The sequence below is a fragment of the Cygnus olor genome, chromosome 1 (assembly GCF_009769625.2).
Source record: "Cygnus olor isolate bCygOlo1 chromosome 1, bCygOlo1.pri.v2, whole genome shotgun sequence".
In the NCBI taxonomy this organism is placed as follows: Eukaryota; Metazoa; Chordata; class Aves; order Anseriformes; family Anatidae; genus Cygnus; species Cygnus olor.
In genome coordinates, this window is record NC_049169.1 from 136,368,463 (window position 1) to 136,394,648 (window position 26,186).

General features: G+C 40.6%; 1 protein-coding gene across 2 annotated transcripts in view; it reads left to right on the plus strand.

The window, feature by feature from the left end:
• The window catches only part of DHRSX (dehydrogenase/reductase X-linked), a 168,161-nt gene that overhangs the window by 128,692 nt on the left and 13,283 nt on the right, over positions 1-26,186 (plus strand). For both annotated transcript variants that reach the window (XM_040534609.1, XM_040534598.1), the window contains one exon: positions 9,504-9,711. In XM_040534609.1, the coding sequence (XP_040390543.1) occupies positions 9,504-9,711 (208 nt within the window). The remainder of the gene's footprint in view (positions 1-9,503; positions 9,712-26,186) is intronic.

Consider the following 26,186-nt stretch of genomic DNA (forward strand, 5'->3'; position numbering starts at 1 on the left):
TGGGTGAAATCACCTCTCTGCAGCGTACAGGACAAGGATCTCATAGGCACGCTGTTTTCCAAAATGGCAGGACAGTTCAACGATAATTTGAAAGTTAATGTACTGCACCACTGTGACAGAGAAGGCAAAAGGGACTTGCAGAGAAGACGGAGAGGAGATAGATTGTCACCCTTGGGAGGTGAAGGTTAGTTTAACATCTCCCTGAGAGCAAAACCACTTAGTAAGGTGGAGTGAACCTTAAAAGCTTTGGGGTTCGGTCTGGGCAATTATTCAATATTTTTCTTAGCATTCCTCTCAATTACTTTAGCTGCCTCCATACTCACAGTACCTTTTCAATGGTGTTGTCCTTGGAGCTGTGCAGTGTATCTGGGGAAAGCCGACATTAGTGCCTGTAAATCCCCAGAATAACGTGTTAAGGGAAACAGTGAAAATGCTCAGCTTGGCCCCGCCATATCTCCTCTAGGTTCACCTCTGCTATTGCTGCTGCTGGTTCTTCACAATCATATGTCCCTGATATTGCCAGATATGTTAAGCATTACAAGGTGTAATGGAGGGAGTCAAAGGCAGATTTCTGCCTCTGCAATTAAATATGATGACACTTAACTTTTACTCTTTACTCTGCTCCCCATCTTAAACCTCTTCCTTCAGCAAAGCAGAACTTGCTCTGTCCAAAAGCATCCCGAGCATTTGAATACATAGACCTGTAAAGAAACATTAGTCGTTTTATTGAACAGTTTTCTGTATAAAGCATGCTTTCTGTGAAAAATAGACATCCTAAATAAGATAAGACATTGTAAAAGCAAAATATTTTAGCCTCCAGGAGTTTTAGCACTGCCAGAATGTCTTATAGTCAGCATAGTATCGTTGAGCCTGACTGCAGGCAGCACTATCCCAGCTACCCAAGGAGACAGGCTGGGGTGCCTTTGGCTCCCGGTAGCTTTCTGAGAAGTGCAGGAGCTCTTAACAGCGATGCCACCTGTAATATGTTGCTGCAGAAACGTCTAAATTCAGGTAGGGTGACATTTGCATGGTGTCTTTTCTGTCATCAGCATGAAGTGGGGGTTCAGTGTCTGAATTGCTACCAAAAATCAGCCTGCCAATGGAGCAGTATCATTTAAGTATTTTGTCAGAGTGAGTGCTGGGAGCAGGGAAGCCCTGTGACTGTGTGCTGTGGTTTGGACACAAAACTCCTTGCCATGTTTTGGAAAACCAGACCTGTTTGATTTCATTTACTTCTGGTGTGTTTGCAAGTGGAAGAGATCTCATGCACTCCAGCCCCAAGCTCCTTCTTAGGAAATACGTGGTTTTTGATTACAGATCTCTGTTCACAGTGTTCCAGGGTAACATAACATTGGGAAATGAAAAGAAAAAAAAAATCCCAAACATAGCCAAACAACTCTAAGGCAAGACTGTAGAGAAAATGATTGCTGTCACTGTCTAATGCTGGTTATGGGCTGCTTTGGCCCACGGTACATAGTTAGTTCCTTGCAGTTTGAGGGGAGCTTTGCTACAGGTAGTGGAGCTTAAGGGGAAACCGAAATGATGCAGTGAAGAAGGACCGTGGCCTAGCAAGCTTTATGTAATGGAGAAAAGTGTTTCACAGGGTTGCTTTTACTGTATGCTGAAGTTTTCTTGTTTAGGTTCCTCAAGTAAGACTCCTCTTTACAGGCTCCTTCCATGCACTTACTTAAGTCCTGCATCTTTTCTGATGACAGCAGGAGGCTGCTGGTGGCAAAAGCAGCAGTTGTTAGATTGTTTCAACAAACAAACAATTATTTGAAATTATTTTTAGGTGCCAGAGTTGATAATATTACGTTCCTTCTGTGATCAGAGAGTGATGGCATAGGAGTTTCTGCACAGCACTTACAGATATCTCAGGGGGGAAAAATGTATTTTGTAATTTGTGTGTACAACCAAGCCATGTTTCCCTGCTAAGACACATCAGTCCTTCAGAGTGTTGAATGTTTGCGTTGCAGATCAAATTCAGTGCCTTCTCAAGTCCAAGGTGGATTGGCAAGGTTCAGCCCATCACAAAATGAAACTTTACGTTATCTTCATATACAGACCAACAAATTTCCTGCAGTGTACTGAAAATCTGCTAACTACATTTGGTGAACTGTGCTGGATTTGCAATGGCAGCACCTTAGTATGCATAACTAAGCTCTGCTGTTCCTTTCCAGTCCCAGAATGAAAAGCCCAGAATCTACAGCTGGTCTGCAAAAGTCTACACCAGATTTAAGATGATTTTATCTAAACGAAAATAAGATTTGGGATTGTTCAAATTATTACTGGGCAATTTTATGGCCCTAGGTGCATTGTGATAGAAGCCAAAAGACATAAGACCCCTTGGTACCTTCAACAGAGCTTTTAAAGCTCTGTTGTAGGAGAGTTGGAAAGCTTTCTGCACAAGTGGGTGGAGAGTGCCACAAGCTTGTCTTTATATAATCCAAGAGATCATTTTAAAAAGATGAATCTTCAATAACCTGAGATCCAGATTATCCAAGAGATAATATCAAAAGTTATGGCAGTGATGTTTCCCTATCACTTGGAAGAGGCACGAGGACACAGAATGTAGGTCTTGGAGCCTTATTCTGTTTCTTAGCTGCAGCAACGCAAAACCTTTCTTGCTTCTATTTATTTATTCATTTGTTTGTTTGGTGGAGATTTTTAATTGAATGAAGGGATACCATTATGTTCAAATACCACTCTGAGCATTAGTCAGTACTTAACACTGCATCATGTAAAGTGACAGTAGGAAAATGATTCAGGAGAGGCAATTTATGTCATTCTTTATAACGAGATATATTTTCTGAGAGCATGGAATTATAATAATGGCAACTTGAACTCATCATCGATATTTAAAATCAACAAACAACAAGAACAAAAAACGCTCTTAAAATTAACACCAATTGTACATGAACAGAAAAAACAGACTCTTTTTAAGATACTGGTTCTGCTCAGACTTTGAGAAGACCAGCCTTTGATTCCATGTTTCGTACATTGGAGAACTGCATTGAGCACACAGCAATGGAGTTGCACACAGCAATGGAGTTGCACACAGCAAGGCAATCAGTAGAGCAGTAGGGCTCTCGAAGCTTCATCTCCTGCCATTAGGAGGAGGAATCAGCCAAATGAAAATGATGCATTGATTCCATCTGTGTGATAGTAATGCCTAGGATGACAAGCCCCTGGTTATTTCACCTTTTATAAATATTTGTATAGTAAAGACCTTCCAGGTTCCTTCAATAAATGTTGTTCTTCAAAAACAGTCGTTAATTTGTGTTCACTCTGCATTTGCTACATGTGTAAACAAGGAGTTGGCCACTGCATGCTGTGCATTTCCACAGCAAAGGGCTGAAATTTGGGCAGCATGGCTTTTTGAAAAAGATAACCCATCTTCCAGTTTGTGGCTCCTGTTGAAATCTGGATTAAGCACAAGACAGGAGTCGCTGGCTTGCAGAGAAGTCAGCTACTGCTAACTGAGGCCATCAACAACATTTTTCCTCTTAGAGAGAAAGCATCTTCCATCTTTGAGCTTCGACTCTTATGCTTATCCTCTAGCGCTAAGGAGAAAAATGCTGTTTTACCACTGAAAGGCTTCAGAAGAAGCCCAGTGTTGGCCAGAGCTGTGTGTGAGCAGAGTGTAGCACCAAGTAGCTCACTGCAGGGAGAGGGGGAAGCTCTGAGAAGTGGTTGCTCCTTCTTGGTCAGAAGTGAAAGGGCAACCCTGGTTGCTATAAAAGTGCAGACTGTCTCTGGCTGTTTCGGTAATCCCACCGCGACCAGCTAGGACATGAAGGGTGTGCTTTTCATCTTGTGTGGAACAGCTAATTTCGTCTACCAGCCTTGTGTTCTTCCTTTCCAGAATGTCCATCACAGGCTCATCAGGTGCTTCAGGGGGCCCTAATGCGTGAGTCTGCATTCACTCAAACTACAGCTGCTGGTGTATTCGAGTTCAAATACATGCGGGAATGCTAAGGCTGCCTTTACGGTTATATGCATACATATTTATAAGTATTTAAAAATATAAATCTTTCTTTAAAAAGGTTTCAAATCAAGTCTATGAAAGAAATGTGCATGAAGTGTAGTTGCTCAATGAACACCCAAAATATCTGGACAAGAATATGAAAGGGGTAACTATACAGCGACCTATAGAAATAGTTGCAATTGGTAACAGGACAATTATTGCACAAAACATAAGTCTAACAAAATCTGAATAAGTAGGCATGTGAACACTGTAGATTTTAGTTCTGTTTTATTAATTCATATGCTTGTTTCTTTCAATTTGTAAGATACTTTTTTTTGGTGGTAATAATCGTATTCTAATTTCTCCAACTCTCTTTTTTCTCCATTTCTCTGTTTTCCTTTTTTTATAATGAGGGTAAATCACAGTTGATGAGACTCAGCAAATGTGTTCCTGGGATAAATATATATAGTACTGTCAGGAAGTCTGCTTAAATCTAATAAGCAATATTTAGGACTCAGGCTTTGGTTTATCATTAAAAAAAGAGAGAAATAACTGCTTATGATAACCAGAAAATACATAGCTATATTCTGCCATATATTTCTGTAGCTGCTTTAAAATAAACTGCAAAATCTATCAAAAATTTTGCACTGCATTCCCTGGAGAAAGAAAATTTAAGACTGTGAAAGCTTCATGAGTGTTTAATAATAGTCTTTTATATTCTTTACTAAGCAGCGGTGATGATGTATTGCAAGATTAATACATAAATCATTAAGAGACTTTAGTCATTTTAATACACCAAGTTTGTGTTTTGCTTAATTCACTGATTCATCCTAAGGCATATATTGAAATTTTGTGCGGCCTTTCATTATAAAACTTGTCTTTTAATGGAGCGTATAGCAATCTGGTTGTTCTGCAGTTTGATCTTAGCACACTCTGCCCTCCAGGCAAATTAACATACTGGAAATTGGGGAGCGTGGTGACGGGTGAAGGGAAGATGACACACACAAGACCACTGCAGTGTGAAGGAGGTCCAAGCCAAACTGTACTGCTGGCACCAGCCGGGTTAAATGTAGCTATGTGCTGCTCAGTACAGACACAGGTCCTCTGAGCTGTTTGTTGAAGCAAGGTGTGGTGGGAATGGGAAAGGATGCTGTTTCTGTACCCTTCCTTCAGTCAGTCTGCATCCATTTCCTTCCACACATGTGCAGAGTGCCAAAGCAACTGCTAATGAAAAAGCAGAATGCAGTGTGAGAGCCTGCATGCAGTAGGTGTGGAGGCAGTGGTCTGTGCTGAGCAGCAGTTTTGCTTCCCCAATTACTCAGTGGGTACCTTGAACTGACTTAATGTCCTTGACTAAACATGGTATCATTGGAGATGAATGGGAGACCTCTACAGCACACAGACCTATTAAAGGCAGCCAAAAAAGAAACCAGAGTAAGACTGGCTGCCAAGGGAAGTGCTAAACGTGGATCCAGTTTTCAAAATTGGATAGCAGCAGAGTCCATATTTAAACACCTAATTAGCCACTGCAGGCTCCAGTTTGAAATTTGGTTTCTCATTACTTTTTACAAATACATTGCCCCAGCATGCTGGGGAGACTGCTGCTGGAGACAGCACCATGGAGATGAGTGGTAAAATCAGCTTCTTATGGAAAAAATAAAAATAAATAAATAAAAAATCAACAAAACACAAGGCACTCACTCACTCCAAAATTGAATACTTATTTATTTTGTTCTGGCAAAAAATACAAAACAATCCCTTTCTCTTCCCCCCCTTAAATTTTTGCAATGACAACTCAAACTCTTCAGTCTATGCTGAAAAAAACAAAACAAAACTTAAGCCAAAAATAATAATTCTGCTAAAAATAATCAGATAGAAAATTCATAGCCTGCCGTATCCTGATCCTTTATTCATCGGTATAGAATCAATGGAACATTATTTTAAAAGGAAGAAGAAGGTCTTGTGCATTGCTGTTTTCTTGGCCAGATTTCAAAGCAACTAATTAAATTCTGTCTGCCTTGGCTCCTCCTATAGTTTCCATTTAGTAAGTTGTGCATTGTCCTATTTTATCTGCATCAACATGGCAAAATGCTCCAAGGCAGCATCCGCTAGGGGAGACTGTTTTCCGTGGTAGGAAACAGCCTGCAGACAGCCCTGCTCAAACAAGTGGATGGACAGGGGCCTCTCCAAGTTACCAGCGCCAGGCACACAGCTGCCAGTCTTCTGCCTGGCCACCCAGTGAGGAGGCAGAATTTCTCACCTGGGAGTCTGCCTGCCTTGCTGCGAGGCTTTGCCCTGAGTCCTCAGGAGCCCAAACATCACAGGTGTCCCTCGTGCGCTGGTGTGCCCGCGCATTCAGCTGGTGAGTGGCCCTCTGCTTTGGGGCTGTACTTCGGCTAGCTTTGTATGTGCTTTCATTTCAGAAGGCTTTTAGAGCCTTTGGAAAAGGAAAGCAATGTGGAAATGTGCAATGTCGATGCCATTATTTTATTTAATAGACAATTTTAGCTTCATTCAGTGTAGAAAATGTATACAAGTGCACAGAGAGAGACTACCTTTAGATACACAGGCTTTAAATTCGGGTCATTCCATGCATAGGAATACATGTATGCTCATGGAAGATGCAATTATGGTTATGGTACAGGTAGAGGAACCTATGTGTTTCTATTTTCTGATTCATAAAGCCAAGACTGGATGTAATGAAATAAAGTAAGCAGCATCATTTTTTTTTTTCCAACATGGTGTTTAATCAACATGAACCTATAAGACTGGGTCTCATGATCAAAACAGTCATTCAACAAAAATACAATGAAAAAGTCAGTTCTGTGTCACAGGTGATTCCTGCGTTGTGCAGGCCAGTGGTGTCAGATTCCTGGAAAACAAAAAGCACACACACACACTGAGAAAATTCAAAGAGAGCAGGTAAACATTGCAGGGGTTCTGTCAAAAGTGTCTGCTCCATGCATCCAATTTGATATCCTTCACATCTATAGTATGGTACTGAAGTCTGATTCCCTGCTGCCTTGCAAATCATTTGCATCTCCGCTCTGGGATATAAAAGGCTTCCATACTGATTGGATAGCTTTTTATATCTTCTGAGCACTCGTGTTTCTCTGACATAGTTATCTATGCAAAGTACAAGGCTTTTGAGGATCCGGCCCTTGTAGTTCATGCTTCGTTGCCACGAGGTAAGTCAAAACAGCACCGACACAAAACGTGGGAACGGGAAGGAGCGTTCACCATCCTCCGGCCTGCCTTCTGAAGGTTACTAACAGCCAGACAAGACCCAGGCAGAGCGAGTCCGAGTAGTCCTAACCCTGCTTCCCCGTGAGCTGCTTGCCAGGCAAGATCGCTCCGGTTCAACAGAGGAAGCTTGTCCCGTGCCCTGGCTCGCCTCCTTCAACAGTGGGAGAAGGGTGGCACCAGAGGAGAGAGGCCAGGAGCCGCTGCCAGTTGGCTGCGGGGGCGGCAGCAGATCAGGGCCTCCCTCCCGTGGGGAGCAGGAGACTTGCCTCGCCACACCAGGGGGGCTGTGGTGGCTGAGGATCTGTCCCTTCAAGTTAAAAGGGCTGAAATATGCATGAGGCGTAAGGTGACATTTTGAGTGTCTCAGATCAGAGCACGGACATTACTGAATTTAAAAGGTAACTGCAATTTCCTGACTAATGCCAAGTCACTTTTATATTCATGCAGCAGTCGTTCTTTATTCTTAAAATAGCCCGTTTTACCCTGAGGTGCAAGTGATATCTTGATAATGATGGAGCTGCGTTACCCAGCGTCTTACAGCTCGGGCTGTGCAGGGGCTGGTCACGATCAGCTGTCCGTTTTTATCCTCTGTTAAATTACACAACTCTTTCATAGCCTGTTTGTGTTTTGCTTGAAGAGAAGAAAAAAAAAAAAAAAAGAGAGAGATGCACTGGATGTTCAGCAGCGTTGTCTTCCTTTAGCCGAGCTGTAAGATTTACCATCGTGTCTCTCAGTTTCTGAGTCCATTCAGACAGCCCTAACAATTAAAATGCTGCTTACCTCCGCAGAGAGTCAGCCTGTGTGCTAGCATGCGGGGTTTCTGTGAAGCACACAGGATATTATAAATTAGATATTAGACAAGAATGAGGTAACAAAAAGAAGTCCCAGATGAATTTGCCGTTCATTCAAAATAAAAACCGTGCAGGCAACAACACCATCAGAAAGCCAACGGCAGGCTTTTCAACAGGCCAGGAACATCCCCAGCCTGGGTGTTTGTTGTGCTGGTGATGCAGGTGTGGAGGACGAAGCTGCAGCCTGCGTCTGTCGCAGAGGCAGGACAACAACTAGGGGGAAGGAGAGAGCTGGGTCAGAGACATCTGCTCCTGGGGGCTGCTCCTTCGTCTCCCTCCTTATCAAAAGCTGCTGCCCTGCAGGCTCTACCCAGTCTCCGTACAGGCCTCAGCTGACACAGCCACTGCCCAAAGGCTCCGGCAGGGACCACAGCAGTTTTGCTGCCCCCAGGAGCCTGTTGCTTTAGGCACCTGCCTGCTTTGAGCCGTCTATAGTGCTAGGAACTACCTTAGTCTGCTAAGCACACAAAAAAAGGTTAAATGAAAGGCCCGTGGTAATTATGAGAGGGAATTGTCATGGCATAGGGAATTTCTGGAAGCAATGCTGAGGCCTCAGTCGGGAGGAGCATTTAAAGCGACATACCTGCTAATTTGCCTGCAGGTAGCTTGCTTATTTAAAAAAATACTGCTGCCTGCATGACGTGAAACCCATCTAATCAGCAGTTCCTGAAAAGTTTGACGTGAAAGAAAGGCAGGTTCAGCATCCAGATTAGAGAGGTGCACAGGAGTCTCAGCAGGTCATGTTTTGCTGTAACTCCTGGTATTTGTGCGCCTTTGCTGTACTTTCTGTTTGGCATAGGCCGAGGCAGCCACCTTTGCTCTAAAGACTGCATATGACATAACTCTGGTTACTCTGACAGCCGCTCTCCTTGCCCCATCTTTATACTCATCTCTTTAGCTGTGTGTAATCTGGTGTCACTGGGGCAGGTGCAATGATTGCCTTAGTCATCCGCACTGTTCCCACCGAAGGAGCCTTAATCAGGAACTAGTAGGTCGTGCTGCAATACAAATAATAATAGCCAGGAGCAGTACAATGAGGCACGGATTTACTGGGTGGGAATAGGGTATGTGTGTGTGGGAACAGGGCAGTGAGGAATGGGAGAATAGTTCACCCCTAGATGATGGTATTCTGCAGATTGGTGCCTCAGCGTTTAAAGTTAAAATAGATTGACATAGAGATTCTAGCAGGTACTGTGTAATGTTATTTTTATTATATTCCCCCATAAATCAGGCTTGGTATCTGATAGAATAATCACCAGAAGTGCAGAAAACAGCATGCCTGCTATTGATAAGCTGTTTCTTGTGAAGATTCAGTGTATAGCTATTTGTTTGCTGGATATTGCCAAATGCTGCACATTGGATGCTTGTGCAATTCTGTTTCCCTTCTGATGATTTCTTTTTCATGTGCATGTCCCTCTCTCTTTCTCTCTTGTATACAGATGTTCATATTCACCCCATGGAGCCTATGCCCAAAGCAAACTTGCCCTTGTGTTATTTACCTATCGACTACAGCATCTTCTGACTGCAAATGGAAGCCATGTGACTGCTAATGTAGTAGACCCTGGAGTAGTGAATACCGAGCTCTACAAGCATGTCTTTTGGGTTGTGAAAGTGGCCATATGGATGACAGCCTGGCTACTTTTAAAGGTACACATTTTTTTCATCATTTTGTTGCCATGTCCCTACATGGTGAGAGATGCCATCAGCACAGAGATGCAGATGTTTTCAGAGTTTATCTTAATTTAATGTAATGTAAAGCTAATGTATAGATAATGACAGGCTTTCCCAGAACAAACGCTTATTTTAAATGGAGAGAGAACACTCACGGTAAGAGGAGGGAAGGCCTATCGCTGTGTCTGTGGCTGAACAGGTAGTTGCCCATGCATTAACTATCTCTGCACTGATCTGTCTCTGTTTGTGCATGCATGGTGGTAGAATTGCATTTTAGCATGGAGCCAGAATATGCAAAGTGTTCCTAGGAAACGTCTTGTACGTCCTATTACAAGAAGCAGACATAATCTGGCACGGTCTACATGCACACAACATGTTATAGAGAAGAAGACAAAGGAAAGAAGGAAGCTGTACAAATGAAAAAAGTGTTAGTGGGAATTGGCCAAACTCCTTGCTGGGCAGGTCCAAATACTCGTCCTTGGGAATGTGGGACAATGTTCATCTGGATCTTTCAACCTAACACATATTTATAATGGCACTTGACTTTCTATTATCAATTCCTGGTCTGTATTGGAAAACACAAAGCTGTTTAATAAAACTGATCCAACGTTGGGCAAATCCATTTAAGGTTAGCTTCAATAACGTTTTGTAGTGGTGTGAGTAGATCAATATGAAATCAGTTTAGCTACACAGGTGCACTGCTCTAACGTGAGCAAGCCTTAGAAAAACTCGTGCTGAGAAAATGTACTGCTTATAACTCTTTCAGAAAGTAGTTTTGGATTAAGTGAATGGAACCTGATTCCATTAGAGAAAATTAAATGTCCTAATTAAAACAAACTATTTTAGATCAAGGGGCATGTTCCACAAAGCAAATTAATTTTAAACTTTGATATGGAAATATCACTAGCTTTAATTTTAGAAATGAAACTGGAGGCTGGAAGAGTGGCTGTAAAATAAGATGCAAGCAAATAAACCCATATTTAAAAAAATTAATAGTATCTTCTGAGTACACCTTGAATATTGCAATAAAATTCTAATAGGGATGCTCATAGTATGTAATGCATTCTTAAAGAAGCAGAATATAGTTTGCCAGAATGTATATATTAAACTTGTTTTGCCTCTTGTGATTGCTATTTTAAATCTCAGTCTCCGGTGGTGATGCTTTTTAATTGGACTGACTTCAGTCTGCTAACGTAACAGTTTCACGTAGATGTTTCGGTGGTGCTCAGAATTGTCTCTAGAGCCACAGAATTCTGACAAAAAAAAAATTGTTTGAGAGTGAGAATTAAATCTCTTGTTTACAGCACTTAAGCCCATTCAGTTTTATTGGTGTGCCAAGGGAGACATTTTTGTATTATACTGACCATGTTTAGAAACTAAATAGAATGTCCCTGAACACACATAAAATGAGATTAGATTTATCACAAGAGGGAGTCAAATACTTACAGCTGTAATAGTAATCCTGATCATTTCGTATTCTGTGTATGAGATACCAGTCTAAAGGAATACTGCCTTGCAATAGGTGAAGGACAGATATACTGACTTGCATAGAAGTGCTGTGTGTGTACTGCCTGAAAAGGAAATATATCAATTGCTTTTTGAGTCGGAGTGTACTCTGAATGCTTCAGTTACCAAGGCTGAGATTTTCACACTTTTATATAACATTTGATGCTTTTTCCTGTAGGAGAGTGCAAGGGAAGCTTTTACTAGCACTCGTCTCTTTTACTATTGTACTCTTCGAAGTTGCAGCTCTGACTTCTACTCCTTTCTTATTGCTTATTGCTTAAGATATGTTTATGTGTTCAGGATTGACTTAGCCTTCATTTCTCATGTTCAGGAGCACTTTATTCCGTAGGTACGTGGTGTCCAGTGTTCTCACCTTTGCAAACGGGCATTTAGTGTGTCTGGTGTTGGTCTCATGCACTAGGGTAAATTTCCACTGAGAGAAGTAAGAAAGCAAGTGCACTGTTTGATAATACTAGCTGGCAGTAGGTGTTATGGGTTTCTTCTACCCTGGAATTTCATTCCTGAGTGCACATATATGAATCTTCCTTCTAGGATTACAGCACTAACACAGTGAAAATGATCTGATATCTCTTTAATCATGTTGGCTCAACTAACTTTTATCACCCTGAAATATTCCGAAGTGGTTTCTAAATGCACACAGGAAATTGCTTCACCCACTGCAACCTGGCGCTCTTGATAGTAAACATAGCCCAGATAATTCCGGTGAGGAAATGCATCATGGATTTATCATTTCATATTCTCTCAAGAGACAGTCAACATGCTGTTTGATTTCATTCCAAATTATTGTGGCAGAGCCTCCCTCTACTACCTTTAAATCCACTTCTGCCAACACTTTGGTCCCCATAGCATTCAAGTCAAATGCTTCCTTAGGATTACAGCACAGCCCTGACTCTCGTTGGGTTATTCTCGCTGGGTGAGGTGGCTCAGTGAATCAGGCAAGGCTGTCGGCTCAACAACATCCACCCCAGAGCTGCTTCAAGATATTTAGATACTTAAACAAATAAACCTACAGCTTTGTAAATAGGCCATGATATGTACATATAATTTGCTCAGAGTATTAACAGCTCAAGTTTCTCAGGGCTGTAAAACATTTTCTTCTGATCTTCATATATAGCTCAGAAAAACCTCTGCCAAATGTGTTTGCTGGGGGGTTTTGCCCCCAACAAACTACAGTGAGAAGCACCCTGTAGAAATATGACAGGCCTATGTAAAGGAGCTGGTGGCTGTCATAAAAATTGCAAAACGAACGCCTGCCCTTTAGAAGTGGTGGTGTTGCTCTTTCTCAGCTGGATTCTTTCTCAGGAATGTTATTGTGATACTTGTTTTAAATTTCCATTTTTCAAATGCTTTCTCTACATATTTAATAAACATAGATTGCACCTGTCACATGCAAGAGAGAAATTATGTTTATTCTTCAAAAAATAAATTGATTTCTACCCCCATGACTTCTCAGTAAATAAAAGCTGACGAGCTGTCATGATTCTCTGTAGAGTATAGTGGAATATGTTTTCCCTTAGGAATTTTTAACATAAAATGATCTTTTTGAAGACATAATGTTCAAACTAGTAAACAATAACTAATTAATAAGATAATAATAGATGAAAAAGACATTCATCAGGCATCAAATTGCAATGTAGCCAACTGTGCAACATGCCAGTTTCAGTGATGGGTACTGTCCAAACTGGAAGCTGGGAAGGTACCATTTCCCTCTCAGGTATTTCTGTTTCTGCTACAGATATTGAATCTTCATTCTTAAGCCAGATGGCCTCTGCTTGTGATACAATTAAAATGTCTTACAGAAAAAAAAATATGTTGACTCTCATTAATGTCCAATATCAGGGACTATTCTAGTACTTTTGCCATGGATGTAGAGACATTTCTTGCACAGCAGTATCATAAACTTTTCCAAAATGTTCTTTATGACACACTTGGTGAATGTCATTATCAAATATATTCGGTCCTTTCAGCTCCCTCAGACTGGTGTTTAGGAAGGCATCATGGAAGAAGACTGTGCATCGGGTCTTGTCTCAGCTGTCATTTACAAAGACATAGTGCCATATGAGTGATTATGGACTGACAAACTGAAAATGAGTAGGATGAGTGACCCCACTGGCCTGTAAAAGCAAAGGGAAAGGTAGAGTCTAGAATACAAGCTAGAAATCAGCCAGTATAAACTGGTTCATTTATTTTGTTTGTCAAAATAAGCTTAACTTGAGTGTGATTTTCCTATAATGTTTTTAAAGAAATGTTTTCAATCTCTGAGTGCTGCTAGAAAACAAGATCTAAAGAACCTGGATTCATCATTCATGCCAGAAGACATAGTCATGCAGGTCTTATTGCAGCATTTCTTATTCAAACTGTCCCTTTGGCACTCTGAATGTAGAAAATTCATTTCATCCTCCTCCCCAAGGTGTCAGAAGACAAACACATCACCACACAGTAACACCAGCTGTAGAGAACTAGAATAATTAAATTCTACAGCTGAAAGCAGCAATTCATCAGCATCAACATCTTCAGTCCATGCGAGTGTGTGGTCCTCATGTAAAGCTAGTCTAGAAGTTTCTCATGAAAAGAAAACTCCTTGCAGGAACATGTCATTTGTGGTTAATTTTTACAAAAGGCTTTTCAGATCAAAACTGGGATTCATGTCAAAATCAGAGAGAAGGAAGCAGTCCACTTTATCCCAGTAGTTCTCATCTTTAACCAGGTCCCTTTTTTGTATATATGTACAGCAATTTAAACTTCATTTTTTTTCCATTCCAGGTTGTAGTCAAAGCAATAGGGCTTCTTATTTTCTGTCTAATAAATATTTGATTATTCATACAACCACAGAACAGTTCTAGGGGGAAAGATGGAGGGACCCCCTTGAGAAGGAAAATGAGCAAGCTACCTTTGAACTTCTAAATCCTGGTGATGTGGTTATTTTTCTTAGATGTGAATGCCCAGACTCAACGCCCTGTTAGGGGGCATGGCAGATGCTTTACTTATGTTAAATTTATGTTAAATTAGAAGGCTTAGGAACACAGAGTGCTCTTGTCTGTCCTATTTAGGGCTAGACACCTCTAACGTAGACTGACTCTAAGTGCACACCTACATAGTCTGGTCTCCACTGGATCCTGTGGTTCCCGTGTGGTCCCAAGATATTGTTATTTTTGTGCGTGTTCTCAGGTCAAATGGCAAGAATATTTACTGTAAGAGACACGTTGAGAGTTGCCAGAGGCTGTTTTGGTGGCAGGAAAGTGAAAGATTTGTGGTGCGTGCCTTGTGTGGCTTGTGAAGGGGTAAGGGTGCTGTACAGAGGTGTGCAAAACTGGGATTGTGCTGGAGAGCTTCAGGGGGAGTCAAGGCTATTGAAGCTGGTGTTCAAACACATGTTTGGAGCAGCTGCTGGAGTGATCTGTCCCCAAACCACACCCAGGCTTCCTCTTGGAGGAAGCCAGTTGGAACAGGACGAAACATGGAGCAAGCTGAAAATGAAGCAGTACGCAGTCAGAGACCCATCTCATGCCCTCTCCCACAGTTTAAGTCATTTGGTTAAAAAGAAAAAAGAATTTTTATTTTTTTTCCTTGTCAGTGGGAAATGGGAAGACTATCTTCCATCTTTCAAAAGTGTTCACAGAACAGGAAAACTATTTCCATGCCTAATTCTGCCTTCAGGATTGATGCCTTTTTGCTTGGAAAATGGTTTAAAGAAACACAGGGTAAATCTACACCATGTACTATGTAAAAATCTACACATGCACTATATAAATTGTTGGAGTGAAAATTCTGGAATTGTAAGTGACTGAAATTTCGTGATAGATTTTTACCAGCAGGTTAAAGGCATACTGAAAAAAAGGTATTTGTATAGTGTGAGAAAGGTTTTATTCCTAATTCCTGTGTGGTAAAAGACTGTTGATTTAACTTAACAACTCTGGCAAATTCTTTCATTCTATCTGAAAACAATTCATTTTGTATCCAAAAGAGTTAAAAAAATACTCGTGCTGTAATGGGAAGACAGTAAGTAAGCAGTTAATAAATTGTGTAAATATGTGAGCCTAACCAGCGTTAGCACATCAGAACATGTCGTCTTGTAATCTGTAACTATTTTCATAGTCAGAACCCACAGTTAGCTAGGGAGGACATTTTCTATCAGTTTATTCCTTGCTAACATATCTTGGTAGTACTTTCCTTTGTATGTAGTTAATAAGATTGCACGGTATTCTATTCTCAGTTAGATGTATTGTTAAAAATGGAACAAACATAGAAAGGTAATTTGCTGTGGACCAAATACATGTCAGGGACTTGGTATTGATCCTGATCAGTTAAAAAGAAGCAAACCACAGAACCTTTAATGTAAAGGTCTCAAAAAAAAAAAAAAAAAAGAGGTTGAAAGGTTGGGGAATTAGGGGAAATCTTGAAATTTCGGCTATACCATTAGCCTTTCACTCTTCAATCATAATCGTTATAATTAGGGGCCATTCATCCCATAAATCTCACTGTACACAGACTTCCACTACTGTAATTCTCCCTTAGACACCCGGGAAGTTCTACCTCCATTACAATGGATAATTAAAATTCCATTTTCCTTCTGCCAGGTAACACAGTGATGTTTGAAACTTGATCCCACTGACAGCAGAGTGCAGGCTAGTTACTAACCTTTCTCATCAGAGTATCTCTTGGATACCTCTCTAGGGAGAAGGATCGAGAGAGAGGGGGCCACCCCAGTCCCCACCAAAATGAACCATTCAGCAAGAGTAGGAAGAGGAGTTACAGACAGTTTCACTCTTCCAAATTAAAAACAAAAACAAACAAACAACAACAAAAAAAAACATAACACTGATGTAAGGAGAATGACCACTGGCTTGCCCTGGAAAATCCTGCCACTGGTAGTGCGGGTGAGCAGCAGTTTGAAAATAGATCACTAAAAGGAGATGCAGAGGAGGAGGTTGTAGGAGTGCATATTCATATATATATGTGCATGGAGAGCTTACCACCAGATGTGGTATGCATTATAGATCATAGAATCATAGAGTGTTTGAAGTTGGAAAAGACCTCCAAGAACATCTGGTCCAACCATCCCCCTACCACCAATGTCAACCACTAAACCACGTCCCTAAGCACCACATCCAACGTTTCAGCTAATATTTCTCTAGGGATGACCTTCCTAAATTCCTTAATGTTCTGTTTCTTGTGAATTTGTTACATCTATAATGAAACAATGCTGATAAAAATGTATATTGTGAATCCCCATCACCTTAAGCCCCTACTTACTACAGAAAAAAATAATTTTAGGAATGTTTGGGAGATTTACAACCATGCCTTTTCCACCCTCTGAATGTGAAACTCCTTAATTTACCGGTAATGCAAGGAGACTGATAAAACCTTTCAATGTAAAGTAACGAAACTTTTCTATGAACATAGACACATTTTTTTAATACTTATCCTGAGCTTTCAAAGATTAACAGAAATGCCATGTTCTGCAGACCTCCCCTTTTCCTGTGGTCTAATGCATCTCTGCCAGGAAGCCACCACCGACAGAGCCTAGAGTTCAATAATTTCTGCAATATGAATGCCCATAGCAGAGATCTCCCTCCAGTGATCTCCATACAAACAGTGAAGTCACTCCTAGTACTGGGTCTGTCTTATCCCAAGATAAATATCTACAATTGACAGATGAATTAAGTCCTTGGAGTGCCTGTGAACTACAAATGGGTCCTCTGGTGACTAGCTCAGCTGTAGACATCTCTGCTGTATAAAGGTATTAAGTTAATTAAGATTAGTCCTATCCCAAGGTACAGGACATTAAATCTGTCATCCTTTAAAAAGCAGAGATACTAGTAAAGAACTACACACTAGAAGATAGTGTGGTTTTAGCTGTGTGCAGAAGAGGGTAGAAACTGGAAGGTGTGTTCACGTATCTGGAGAAGAAATAATCCGTAAGCAAGTTGGTTTTTCAAATGGCAACACCTAGGTGTTTGGAGTATGAGACAATTTCCCATATAAGTGATAAATGTATTCGTGGGCAGCCACAGATGAGGTAATCCCAGTTGCTTATGAAATGTGTTTCTCATATCTGTTTATGATCCATTCTGTGCCTCCACTATTTATCACACAGGTATTGCCATACATTTAAATGGGTAGTTACATAGGTATTTATAATAGTGTCATGTATGTAGTGAGAAATGTAAAAGAGTGAACCATGAACAGCAAACAGCATCAACTACTGAAAAAGAATTAGAAATAGTAAAACAAATTTTTAAATAAACAGGATCATCCAGCACCCAGTTTGTGAATTTTGAAAAGTTTCAATTCAGAAGTCACTTGAGTAACTCTGGCTTTAGTAAAGATTTAGTAAAGATTGTAATTACACAATTGTAATTGCCATCCCCAAACATCGGTGTCTGCTTTTTAGAAAGGGTACTGGGACAGTGCAAGATATTGTTCACATGGTTCGTTTTATTTCTATAATGCTCTCAGGTAAATACGTGGGATTTTGTGGATCTTAATAGGTGAAACTAAGAAGGGAATTTGGAGCAGTGGCTGTAGCCTCCTTTTCTAGAAGGAGCTTGATCTTAGGTGTGGCACGATTACAAGTCATTAATACAATATTTCCAGAGTTAGTAGTTTATATATATTATTACATATTTGAACTTTGAAATTGCTGTTGAGTTTGTGAGTTTCGTCAGGGAAAATGACTGCATTTGTTTGCTGCCATCCCAGTGCAGGTAAGTGGAAGTAAAGACACGAGCTGTGTTGTCACTTGTCAGGCACTCTGTGGGGAACACAGAGCGGAGGCAGAAGAGGATTTGGATGAAACCTGAGCAATGTGCAACAACACAAGAATGAACTTGGACAGCTTTTCAAGGATGGAATTTTTCTGGTATTTGTTTGGCCCTGTCACACCACCCTAGTTTCCTGTCCCTGGAACAGTAAGGAGGTGCTGCTACTGGTCCTGGTCTCAGACAGTTTGAAAAAATTTGGTCTGCTCCCAGTATCTCTTATGTGCTCTCCAAAGTCTCGGAGCTTGCCACCACCAACTTACAAGCTTTACTTACCACCTTACTAATAGTTTATCCAATTTAGTATATATATTGTTTTTTCCGATGAATAGCAGGGGCCAAATCTGGTGCCCTGTGTCTGGCAGCCCTGTGTCCCCATGGCTTTGCTGGAAGCAGCATCGTGCTCTCTCGCTGCCTTGAGTCCCTTCAGCCAGCAACGGCATGCTGAGACTGAATGTGTCTCAGGGAAGGAGAGCAGTATTGATTGACTTATTTGGTATTTTTGCCTGCCAAGCTCTTGAGATGCAAAATGCAGTCTTCCAAAGCGTCTGCCACTTGTCGCAAACTATCCTAAGATGATTAAAAATGTAGAGAGAGAAAAACTGTCCTGTTGCTTTTGGAGCTCAGAGTGTTGAAAATAAAATTACACACTATGAGTATATTTTGACAAGTGGATCTGCTCTGAAAATGAACATAAAAAAGGCACCGTGGGATAGCATGTTTATTTTTTCTGTCAGGGTTGTGCACTACCCAGGTGCAAGGCTAATTTTATGACTGCCTAACCCACGAATGCAGCTTGGTCATTTCTCAGAGGGGTACTCAGTTATCACCACTCTCATGCATCATGACCATCGACAACAATTTAGGTCCCCTTTTTCCTTTGCATGTAAGTAGATGACTTCCGTGACAACTTTGGTACTTCATCAGTGGCTTTGCACAAGTGTTGCTGATCAGAAGCTGCTAAACAAGTAAATGATGCCCAAACCTAAAAGCATCCAGGTCTCATTTTTTTTTGTGTGTACTATTGTAGCAAGGATTATCTGATCTGACTTTGCATCCTCTATATGGAGTACTGTCCTTATGTAAAGCATTTTACATGTCTGTTCCTGCTCCTTAAGGGTTTTCCTTGATCTTGGGATGGCCTTTTATATTTCTTGCCTGGTTTAGGTTTGTGGCACATGTGTATAGGACATATGCCTATTTTATGGAGAAGTGGATTAAGACTGGCACAGATACACTAAACCCTAATCCCTTTAGAGGGCCTGCAGGTCTCCAGAGGCAGTAAGTACTTCAAATGTTGATAATGCTAGATTCAGCTGGTGTTGCTTGAAATCCATTCAGGAAGCAGATCTGGAAGGCAGGAAGCAGGGATTTTTACACGGTCTTTTTTCTAAATATAATTGCACTGTTAATACTATTTTATATACATTCAGCACTTAGTACCTTGGCTGTATAACTTCTCCTGTGAGAGTTTCAACCCACTCTGCACAGCACTGGGTCAAAGTCAGATTGCTGGTGACTCATCTATTTCCAGCTTTTTAAAACGTGATAAAATATGAAATGTGTTTGCTCTGACGTACCTGGATTTGTCACCTCCAGGTCACTACACACCAGTTTACCTAGAGGAGCCAAGAGAATTGCAAAGCACCTCCAATGCTCAGAAGCAGCTGTAGTACACGTGATGTACAGTCTGTCCCATGCTCTTCCAGTTGGGAAGACATTTGCAGCTTAGACTAACTTGGCTTTCTAGACATTGAGCAAGATGGTAACAGCACCACCAAAAAAACAATGCAACTTTTGTGTGTTGATTTTAGTTCTACCCTGTAGCCCTGTGGAAGGTGTAGGCAACTGTTGTTGTTCTTCTTCTTCTTCTTCTTTTTTTTTCTGTTCATTTTTAAGTTACTTCATGATGTCTATAAATAGCCTTTAATCAAAATAAACAGGAGTAAGGTTGCTTTTATTTTGTCATTTTGTCAAGACAAGACAGCACTATGAGGAGAGCAGAGGTATCCCAAGAGGTCCCTGAAGTCCCCTGTTCCTTCTGACTTCCCTTTTCTTGTTCTGAATCCATTTTTTTTCCCCTCAGGTTTATCTGTTTCTCTCCCATGATGAAGAGAAAAAGGGAATCCAGTATAAGGGTCCATAGGTGACGATTACTCAACAAATACTCCTTTTGATTTTGAAGACATTGAGTACCCAGTAAATCCTCTTTAGCAAAATTTTTGATGAAAGTGTGCCACTTCTTGCATTCCCCTCCACCTTTTTTACTTGCCTTTCTAGACAGTAGCTCTTTGGGTTGCTTGCTGATGAACTGTGCTTCCAACAGTGCTAACTCTTGGGTACAGGAGAAAAGCGAATATGGGGCTATGGGTCAGACTGTAGAGCCTTCAATAAAATGAGATCCTTGATAGTTCTGGTCAAGAAAGGTGTGAATGCTATTAAAAAATAAGTAAGCCTATCTGAATTGAAAATGGAGCTATAGAGATGGCATAAGTATCTTTAGTCTGGGTTACTGCAAGCAGCCAGGGTTGAGATACGGGGTGACACCTCTATGAGAGACTATGGCTTCCCCTTGTGCCTTCCTGACTGACTGGTTCTCATCTGAAGTACCCTTAAAATGACAAGTATGGGATGGCTTGTAGCCCTGCTGAAAGTCAGATGAGGTGCTCCGACTGACAGCATCCACAGTAGACTAGCGGTGGTTTGCATGCCAAGGATTTGCGTTCCTAAAAGAGACAGAGCACAGAGTTCGGTTCAGGATTTTGTCTGAGGGGATGAGAGAGGTATCCTTCATGTTCCTATTTTGTAATGGCATGTCTGCCTCATCTGAACTGGTGTTTGCACTGCTACTTGCCATATTTTTCTCATGGAAAAGCTATACTGCATATTTTAAAATTCAAAAAAAAGAAAAAGAGGTCAACTTATTTTTAGTTTTTGTTGACTTTTTTTTAAACCTTGATATGGTAGTTTAGAGGGGGCAAAGCTGGGTTCGTGGACTCGGGCATGTCCTTCAAATGAGAGTAAGAGACCTGCTGCAAACTGCAGATCATGGATTCATTATGGTAGCTAAAATGTGTTAATGCTCCAAATTACTGAGTTAAATCTTTGCCCTCTGATCTGAACGGATGCCTTTAAAAAAAAAAAAAAAAAAAAAAACACTTTAAAAATAAATCCTTTGGATTATACCAAAAATTTGACCTGTCAAGAAATAAATGGTGTGGTAAACTGAAACATAGGTCTCTTAAGCTGCCCTAAATTTAGCTGTGTTTCAGTAATCTCTCATTCACTTTTCATTGCTGTCAGCAGCCTGCTGGGTTTCTCTTATATTTATGATGGAAATGTCTGTATATGAATCATGTCACAGAGATGCATTTTTTTGCTACTTCAAGGATTTAGTAAACAGTGCATAGTTTCTCTGGTAAAGAACACCTCATTTCTGGATAATTTGTACCAACAAGCACTTCATGCAAATGGCTTTCTTGCATTAAAAAAAAACAACATTATTTTCATGTGTGGTACATGAAAGGTATTTTTGTTAAGCAAGCGCATGTAACTTCATTGCTTGTCTTTCCATATTTTCACTGTCAGCATATATGTCTGTAAAACTTCTATTGATGGCAGCTAGTAATAGGCTTTAAGTATTTTCTTAGTACAGTTACATAATGCCTTCATCATAGAAAAATAGATGTATCTAAAATGTGGGAGCCTGGGATACCTCTCATGTTTTGGTGTCCCTTTGCTAAAATCTTTGAAGATAATTGTCATGTTAATATATCAATTGCCTTCAAGTACAGAACCTTATAACACACAAAACTATATTAATAAAACATAATTTACTTTTTAGTCATATGCTAAACAAAAATGTGGCATATTGTAGCTTTGCAAGTTATACATATATTACCATGTAGTTTTAAATAATATTCTTTCACTCTTAATTTCAGTCACCTTCAATACCTAATATTTTTTAGAAAAGATAGATTAATTGCTTTAACAAAATACAAAGTGATGAATATTTTTTAAGACTGCAAAGTCATTGCATTTGATCTGATGTTTATTGTTGTCAGGGTAGATTATGGATGAGAACCCCTGCAATTATCCTCTTGTGAACATACTTTAGTACTGGAAGAAAGGACAGAGCTACGGTGCAGCTGGCAAGCAATCAGCTAACCTCCATTGCAAGTGTTTAAAGAACCTCTTCAGTGGAGCTCCTTAATGATAAAATATGTAGGGCTGGGCTTTCTGACAATGCATGCAACATGATCGATGATAGTAACCTTTTCTCAGAATTAAACTGGAAACGTGGGGGTGGGCATTGCTGTGCTGTCTGGCTCACAAGCTTTGGGATAGCAGCTTCCTTTCCTGCTCTTCACACCATAAATACAATTTTAAAGTTTATTTTTAAAGAATATAAATATATTCTGGGATATATTCTCACTTCCATTTCATTGAGCCTCCTTCGCCCTTTATACTTTTTAAATAGTTACATTAGTACATTTTTAACGTAGAAGCACTTACAACAGGACAGAGAACTGTCTAGATTATATTTTCTCCTTTATGCAATAGCAAACTCTGCAAGTGTGAGCAACTCTGCACTATTTGCAGCAGAGGTGTATGCTGGGAAAAATCTTTCATCTTGTTTCTATTATTTTTCATACTTGCCTAAATAAAAGAAAAAAAGAAAAAGAGTGAGCATTTTTGAAATGAGTTAACATTTTCAGAGATGAAGGTAAAGAGCGTACTGAAGTTGGGAATCCATTTTTGCTTAGGGAAATATTTTCTGTAAGAATGTGTATGTCAGTGCTGTTTTCAAATTTCTTGTGCTTTTTTTTTTTTTTTTGTTTGTTTGTTTCTGTTGTGGTCATCTACGGATATTTGTGAATTCTTCATAATATTAATTTGGACTAGATGAAGAATCTGTCTCGTTTTTCAAGAACCAAACTTCTTTTCTCCATTTTATTATATTAATGTTTAAAAATATTGATGTTTTCTTCTGAAACGTTGTTAGCAAGCTACCCAGAGTTGATATGAATCGTTAGTAAGCTACCCAAATCTGATTTCTGTTCGCAGTTGGGTATTTATTCCTTTGAAAAGTCTCTTCCTCAAATCAGATGCTGCTTGTAACTGGTGTCAGATGTTGGAGTAGCTCAGTTCCGATGGCAAGCATGAAGTTGTTTATTCATTTTCAAAATAAAGACCAGACATTTGTTCTGGGGTACGCACACTAATTTGCAGTTAGAAACTAAAGTAAAGGTACAACATTTCAGGCTATAAACCAGCCTCAACCATGACTCAAAAAGTAGAATAATATGAGACAGGGAGGATATTGGAAAGCCACCTTCTCCCCTGCGCTGTGAATCTTGGGTGCTCATTTCTCTGCATGAGGAATCGGCCTGAAATGTTGTCCCTTGTGTAAACAGAGGGGAAGTCTGATTTGTTACTGGGACTGGGTCTGGTTTACACGGGCATGGAGATAAAAACAAGGTGAAGGGCTGTGATGAAAGGATGAGTCCAGTGGGATTTCACCAGTTGGCTGTAGGAACTGGTGCTACATCCATCTCCCCAGGAGACCTCAGCAAGCACTGGGGCACCCCCAGCTCCATCCGCTCCGTGCACTCCCAGTTACACTGAGCAGTAACACCCGTGCTTACTGAAAAACAAACCAGGGAGACTTTACACATTTGAAGTCCTGCGGGGATATTCCAGGACTATGAGAGATGAGGTCACCTGGATGGTGTTGTGGCTGGCAAATGTCTTACATAAGAAAGAGCTAGCCTTTAATATATACACAGTGGTACAGGAAAGAATATGCTGGGACAAAGGAACAAAGGCAAATATTACTGTTTAATTAATATTAAATACGGTGCAGATTTCTTGTGGGCACTGATTCATGCACTGCATGGTGTCAATAATTGTTTGTGAATTGCAGCCATTTTTTTCCTCAGAGTGGGGCATTATTTCTGAGGTAAAGCCATTGACTATTGATTAGCTGTATAGTAATTTTCAAGCAGCAATGGTTCCAATAAAAAATAAGTAGCATTTGTTTTATACTAGTGCATAAGCTCTGTACGTTGTTCATTAATAAATGAAGGGTGTCTGTACTTGTTTTTTTGGGGGGTTATTCCACAGACCCTATTGACATTTTCAATAGCCGTAAGTCCCAGGATAAATGGAACAGTATTTAAGGATGTTTTTGTTTTGTTTTGTTTTTAATGGAGGTTGTAAATGTTCTGCTCTTTGAGGATAGTGCTGCAATAAGATGGACATATTTGTTGCTGTTTACTGTTAATGTAATTTCCTGTTTTTCCTACTATATGATTCTCCTTTTAATCTCACTGGTTGGTAGTATATTATTTTTTGCTAAATGATGAGTCCTGAGATTCAGCAAGGAGAAAATAATTAAAACTATTTGTTTCACAGACTGTCAGCAACTATTAGGGATTAGACAAATATAAATTAAGTTTTTTCCCCCCCAGCCATGTTACAGACTTTGCAAGGTTCACAAACAACTGTAATCCTCTTTTATTGAGCACGCATTTAAAAGTAAAGGTCAGTTATGTTTTGGTCACTAAGGAGTTTGCACAACTGGTAAAAACCAAGTGTTTAGGTTATTTTTATATAAAAAGCGTGCCTGCTGACGGGGTATCTCATGCTTCTCAATCATGGCTCCCTTACTGACCTCAGGGACTAAAAACTAGTCACATCGGCTCACCAGAAGTTTGCAGAGCAAAGCAGGCTTTGCAGCTCATCCCTCGAGCTGCCGCAGCAGCTTGTGCACCCAGGGAAGGGCAGTGCATGTGGGTGGGATGCTGGCTAAGGGTGCCCGCACCCTGCCACCAGCCCTGCTCACGTTGCCATCCTGCAGCCCGCGCACCAGCCACGCAAAGTGCCACAGCTGGGGCTGCCTGCCAGGCTGTCGCGGGGCATGAGGAAAGGGCAGGCAGAGAAATGGGTGGAAGTTTAGACTGCAGACGTGTTTTGCATACCACCCGGGAAGCGGAGCCCTAATCTCGACTGGAACAATTCAATTCTGCGGCGGAGCACGTATTAAATAACAATAGGCAGCTGCAGAGCTGTGCAGACTTGCAGGGGAAGAGCAGAATTTTAAGCGAGCCGCGGGAAGCACAGGAGAGCGTTGGGGCAGGGCTGCCTGAGCCTCTGCTCAGACCTCAGTCTTTATTTCTGGGAGTTAAAAGCAGCTACCAGACCACAGCACAGTTCTGCATTAATCCAACTGGAAATTTTCCCGGAAAACAAGTTTCATAATCTGGAGCATCTCTGATTGCGGCGCATCACCGTGCACAAGCAGGGATGGCTCATCGATTGGAATCACAAGGCAAATGTGTGTGTATAGCAAAATGGCATTACCAAAGAGCAGAGCTCAATATGAGCTCCCTAAACAAAGTGAATTACTTCAACACCAGATGAGTCCGTAGCATGTATTTATTGAACCACAAAACCTCACGGTGTTTGTTTCCCACTTTAAACAACTGCTCTAACCTTTTAGTCAGAAAGCCCAGTGAATACAAGCACAAGAGAAACTCTCCTGGGGCTCTTAATAAAATGAAAAGGTTAATTCTCAGTGTGTTATTTTGGCTATTGATAATTCTGCAAATGTAAAAGTCTCTGGGTTATTTTGTATAGTATCCCAGGCCATAAACTGCCCATGCCCTTAATCAGTCAGGTACCAAAACCTTAGTCCGAAGCTGTCTGCAGAGACAGAGCTATCTGAAAATGAAAGAAATATGAAGATTTGCAGGAAGATTCTGGGGATTTTTAAGATTCTTGCCCGTCAAGGTATTTTTTTTGTTTGTTTTTTGTTTTTAATAGCAGGGTGGGGAAAGACTTTTGATATTGAAGGGATTACATGTTTTTTTCCTTTCCAGTCTTTCATTCAGTTTTTCTCCTTCAGCTTGTGGGATTTGACCACAGGCTATGAATATCATTTTTGGAACCTGAACCGATTCTTCGTGTGATGTGAGCCACACATAAGGTTTAGTCCCTGACACAGCACTGGGGTAAACCTTATCTCCTGTATGTAAACACGTCAGTTCTGCTATGACGTTCTTCATCTGGCAAAAGAAACAGGAACATGGGAAGGACCATTTGTGTTAGCAAATCTAGTCCTAGCCTTTCCAGGGGAGATATTTTTCACAAATTAGTGGC